This window comes from Octopus bimaculoides, chromosome 4 (genome assembly GCF_046866305.1).
Source record: "Octopus bimaculoides isolate indiv1 chromosome 4, ASM4686630v1, whole genome shotgun sequence".
In the NCBI taxonomy this organism is placed as follows: Eukaryota; Metazoa; Mollusca; class Cephalopoda; order Octopoda; family Octopodidae; genus Octopus; species Octopus bimaculoides.
In genome coordinates, this window is record NC_142931.1 from 16,901,757 (window position 1) to 16,907,756 (window position 6,000).

At 37.4% G+C, this 6,000-nt stretch overlaps 1 protein-coding gene across 6 annotated transcripts in view; it reads left to right on the plus strand.

The window, feature by feature from the left end:
- Positions 1 to 6,000, plus strand: part of LOC106883437 (uncharacterized) — a 152,392-nt gene extending 146,392 nt beyond the window's left edge. For 4 of the 6 annotated variants that reach the window (XM_052966909.2, XM_052966908.2, XM_089350382.1 and 1 more), the window contains 2 exons: positions 463 to 601; positions 4,316 to 5,994. In XM_052966909.2, coding sequence (XP_052822869.1) covers positions 463 to 601; positions 4,316 to 4,908 — 732 coding nt within the window. In that variant the 3' untranslated portion in view covers positions 4,909 to 5,994. Of the gene's footprint in view, positions 1 to 462; positions 602 to 4,315 lie in introns of all 6 variants that reach the window. The other 2 variants (XM_052966907.2, XM_052966911.2) reach the window with 1 other exon arrangement.

Below are 6,000 nucleotides of genomic sequence, written 5' to 3' on the forward strand. Positions count from 1 at the left end.
TCGGACAAAATAAATTGGTTAATAGATACCAGTGTAGCAAAGATCACAAAATGACTGTGATGTAACTCCTGTTTATGAGGCTGAAACTCCTTGTTATTTTGGGTACTTGAGTAAATATATAGATTTAGTAAATGGAGTAAAACGCATATGTTAAATGAATTCTTTTATTTCCAACATATGTTTCGAAGATTACAAATTATACCTTCCATAGGAATAGGTGATGTTGATAAGAATGTAATCTTCTCTTCAGGGAAATGCATGGGAACCAGCTTAACCGTATGTTGGAAATAAAAGAATTCATTTAACATATGCGTTTTACTCCATTTACTAAATCTATATATATATATATATATATATATAACTTATACCATAGTTTCTTTTTTCGTTTTTTTTTATGATTTCAGTGAAATAAATTCAAATTTTATAATGTCTAATTATTCTACTGTTATTGTTTTATGATAGCTTGCTTATCCAGAATCATATCCCTGCTTCATTCCTTCGTCTGGAGAAAGAGCACTGCTCATAAAAAATCACACTGGTGATTGGGCTATTATTATTGGAAAATGGGCCGGTTTAAAGAAAGGTGTACCAGGTATTCCAGGTGAGTGCATTTTTCATTTGTCCAATCTTGTTATTGTTATTGATTATTGTCTAGGTCAGCTCTGATTGAAGAACAGATCTATAACTAAAGGCCTTCCAACCATGACCACTCTAGTTGGCTTTTTCATTTCCTTATTTCTTTTTACAAGGTGTAAGCATGGCTGTGTGGTAAGAAGTTTGCTTCCTAACCATATGGTTCTGGGTTCAGTCACACTGCATGGCACCTTGGGCAAGTGTCTTCTACTAAAGCCTTGTAAGTGGATTTGGTTGACAGAAACTGGAAGAAAACCGGTGTGCGTATGTGTGTGTGTGTGTGTGTGGTGTGTGTGTGTCTGTCTGTCCGCCACCACTGCTTGAGAACCACTGTCAGTGTGTTTACATCCTTGTACCCTAGCAGTTTGGCAAAAGAGACTGATAGAATAAGTACCAAGCTTAAATAAAGGTACTAGGGTTGATTCATTTGACTAAGAATTCTTCAAAGTGGTGCCCCAAAATGGTCACAGTCTAATGACTGAAACAATTAAAAGATAAAAGATAACTATAGGAGATTAGTATATTGCTACATGTAGTGTATTGCTACATGCCATCCCTGTCACCAGTTGCCCTTCATGTTGTCAGATGCCCTTCCTGTCAGTGGTTGTCCTTCATATTGTTTCATGCCCTTCCTATCACCAGTTGCCTTTCATGTTGCCAGATGCCCTTCTTGTCACTGGTTGCCCTTATTGTTGCTACATGCCCTTCCTGTCACCAGTTGCCCTTCATGTTGTCAGATGCCTTTCCTATCACCAGTTGCCCTTCCTGTCACCAGTTGCCCTTCATGTTGCTAGATGCCCTTCTTGTTACCAGTTGCCCTTCCTGTCACTGGATACCTTTCCTGTCACCAGGAAGTGTATAGTGTATATATTAAAATAATTTGCTTTGAGCCTGATGGGGCCAGAACTTATCTGAGTTTCAAAGTCTTTTAGGAGATTGCAAATACATGATCCTTCCAACTCCCATAAACTGAATGGGACACCAGTGGTGATTTAGATTTTAAACACCTCACCCACCCCATTTGCTGTTAGCATTCATTTTCAACCTTACTGAACTAGAGCAAAGTGAAATGTTGTACCTTGCTCAAGGACGCAATATGCTTTCAAATCTAAGAATTGAAACCACAACCTAATGGTCATGAGTTTGATACCTTATTCACTAGTTCACACATCTTCACATATATAGAACTAGAACCACATTACCCAATATATTAGATAGAGAGTCATTTGAGGAAGATTTGGCAGCTATTTCTACTGTCCACATAGAAGCCTCCTTCATTGACTCAGTCATATTTTTCCTAATCTTACAAATGTGCTAGACCAGTGAGTTAACAAAATATGTAAATACCCAAACTGTCTTAAAACTATTTTTATTTATTTTTGTATCCTGTTCTCTGTCCAAATTTTATCAATGATGACTTTGTCTTTCATCTCTTAAAATATCATAAAATAGATGTACCAGTAATTAATCAGGTTTATTTAATGGACTATATATTGATCCTTTTTAATGATTCTTTTAACCATGTTTCAAAGGAAGTTTTTAATTGATTACCAGGACCCCCATCTGAAGGTTGTATGGCCTAGTAGTCATGATATTTGACTCAAAATCTTTAGGTCATTGTTCTAATTGTTTCAATTCCCATACCAGGATGCACATGTTCTTGAACAAAACATGTTCTTGAGCAAAACAGTTCATATTGTTTCAGCCCACTGAACTGTAAATAAGTACCAGCATCGTCAGGGAGTAAATCCTGCAAAATACTGGCACCTTTTTTCAGTGGAAGTATTGTAATCCCAGTTATTTGTTCGCCAGGGAAACAAGGTGAAGTTTTAGCTTAACAAGGCTGTAGGATTGTGACTTTGATATGGACAACAGTTTTTCACTTTTTATTTATTTTATTGATCTCTATTCACATGATGACATCACAATCCCTGTCAACTAATCCTCTTTGAAGATATGTGCAATGAGAGATCACTCACATGGAAAACGAGTAAGAGTTAGGCATCCATCCAGCTGTGAAACAAAGCCTCAGTTCAATAATGTATTCATCCAATTCATGCTAGCTTGGAAATACAGATTTAAAAACAAGTGAATATATACTACAAAGAAGTCAGTGAGCCAGTGGAATTGTTAGCACACAGAGCAAAATGCTAAGCAGCATTTCAGCCATCTTTATAATCTAAGTTCAAATTCTGCCATGGTCAACTTTGCCTTTCATCCTTTTGGAGTCCATAAAATAAGTTCCAGATGAGCATTGAGGTCAATGTAATCAACTTAGCCCCTCTCTCTATAATTGTTGACCCTGATCCAAAATTTAAAACCAAAATATACCACCGAGAGTTTCTGTTCAATACACATTTCTATCAGCAATCTTTCACATTATATTATAAGCTATAATACTGTTGACCATATTATAAGTTTTCATATTACATATTATAAACATTGTTGCTTCCCCTCGTTCCCTCCCCCTCTGTATACCCATACTCTCACCAGACACCATATTCTCCCCACTCCTGACACATGACTCCTTGACGATACCTTGCCAGCACTTGCCACCATCTCTCTCTTCCTTACTCTACCATCCCATCTATGTCCTGATTCCCATTCTTTGCAAGTATACCCTGACACTTGCCACCATCCCTCTCCTGCTCTTGCTATCCCCTACTCTCTCTCTCTCTTTCCCTTGCTCTCCCCTCTAGCTGAGTAATCATGTGTCTCCTCTACAGCAACAAACCTATTTCTGCCCTCATTCTTGATCACTCTCTCTCCCTCCTTTCCTTGCCCATACCTCTCGTTAGGTAATCATGAATTTTCTTTACAGCAGCACACCTCTTTCTTGTTAACCCCCACTCTCTCTCTAGGTAGCTGTTTCTGCTCTCATTCTTGTTAATTCTCACTCTCTTTCTCTTCCATTCTCTCTGGCTGGGTAACCATGGACCTCCACTGCAGCAAGATATCTATTTCTGCCTTTCTGTCACACTCGAATATTTCATCATCTGACCCAAGATCCCTTCCACTCAATGACTCTTTGTCTTGCAAAGTCACTTGGTGACCCTGCCAGTGCAGGTGCCACTTAAAAAGTGGCACCATTTGGAAGGACATCCAGTTATAAAAACCATGCCAAAACTGACCTTGCCTGTGCTGGTGCCACATAAAAAGCAAAGCACTCAGCCCATGCTGTGGAGTGGTTGGTGTAAGGAAGGGCATCCAGCCATAAAAACCATGCCAAGACAGACACAGAAGCATGGTGCAGGCTCCTGCCTGGCCAGTTCCTATCAATCCATCCAACCCATACCAGTATGGAGGGAGGACGTTAAATGATGATGATGATGATTGTATTATGCATAAGTTTGTATATTATATTTTATATATTATATTATAAAGCCAGTCAAACATTATATTACAAGTTTATATATTATATATTATATTAAAACATTATACAATAAACTAAAGTACTGCCAAACATTACAGCATGAATTATTAATTTGATTAGCTTTGAAGATCAAATAGTTTCATCAGAACAGAATATTACTTGCTCTTTGGTGGCATATAATTACTAATATTTAACAGTTAATGGAAGAAATTTGTATAAAATTCTTTTTATCACTTATTTCTCTTTTCTTTTCAAGTGTTTATTAGTCTAGTGTTTCCTTTGCTTATATATGTAATTTTTTTTTTGCAGGTACAAGGACGACCAAGGGAGTTAAAGGTGTCAAAGGAAGCCCTGGACATTTGGCAGTCAGCATTTTTTATCTTCATAAAAAGGCCATTAAAAAATTCAGCATACCTTACGAGAGAAAGAACTATGAACTGGACATTTATCCACTACTGGTCAATCTCTTTAGTGGACATATTAACATCACCTTAGATGATAAGCTGGAGGTAGCCGAGCACATTGCTGTGGCCTTTGCAGTCGGATTGCTTCATGTCCTCTGTCAACCTCACCCGAAAGGATGGAACCCTCAAGTTGCTGCAGTATCTTCACAAAGCTCAGCGAAAATCTCACAGGAATTCGTGCCTTCTGAAAACATGGTTTTGGTTCAAGCTGGTGGTTATCATGTAGACACACCTTCAAACTATTATTACTCTCAGAACAATGTGTCATGTGTGTCAGCTGGCTGTGGATGTGGAGATCTTGGAATCAGTGAACTTGGCTGCATTGATGGCTCAGGTGGTTGTGGTGGGTGTGGTGGATGTGGCGGTTGTGGTGGGTGTGGGGGCTGTGGAGGCTGTGGTGGTGGTTGTGGTGGTGGCTGTGGAGGATGTGGGGGGTGAACAGTGTAAAACATGCTTATCACTTACAATCAGAACATCACATAACTTATGTCAACACATATGTACACACACATACACACTTTCACGTATATAGAAGTATATACACAATATGGTGTGAAGAGCATTATGTTATTTACATTTTCCTATATGTATGTCTTGGTGAATGTATGCGTGATCTAGGCACCTCATACCTCTATGAATGGATTTATGTTTACATACGCACAACACATAACACATACACACACACACACACACACACACATGAGGAAGAATGAGAGCAAAAGATACTATGTTTATAAATACATAGATGTATGAATGATTGATTTAGTTAACAATGAAGTTTGTAAATTGCCAATAACAACATATTTTCAAAATTCCACTTAAGATTTATTCTGAGATCATGCAATCCTGAAATGCTTATATTTTATTAGTTTACCTTTTACTGTCTTCTAGGTATTTAATTCCAAATAGCAGTAAAGTCTCTGCAATGTCTTTTCTTTTTACTGTAGTGATTCTACCTAAGAAATGAATATAAAGAAACCATCCAACGGTTCTGCATTAATACTTGTGACATTCACTCTAAAGTGCAATTATGATAATTAGCATTAACGAGCATGAAGGTTAAAAATAGAATTATTTTTGCTAAAGTTTTTCATGTTTGCTCACTGAGTCATTAAGGAAATGATATATTTGATTGTTAAATTGTTGTTGTTGTTAAGGTTCATTTCAGCTCTGCATGAGCAAACCTAATGATTAAAGGCATTCCAACTATGACGTCCTGTCTCTTATACATACTGCATTGCATACTATGTATCCTTCTCTATGTAAAGCTGAGATAAGATGTGATTCAAGAAAGATTTGGCTGCTATTTCTAAAAAGTCAAGCAGCATTGTAGAGGCTCATTTACTTGTTAGGTCGTTGTTGTTGTTGCTGTTGTCGTCATCACCACTATTGTAGTGACCACTGGCCTTATATGTCTTTTCCTTTCAAATATTAAAATATGTATCAATGTTTCTAATTAGATATTAGTGTAAGCAGACAAAAACAGGTATTATTTGATGTTTTATTGGGAATAACTTACTCAGTCATATA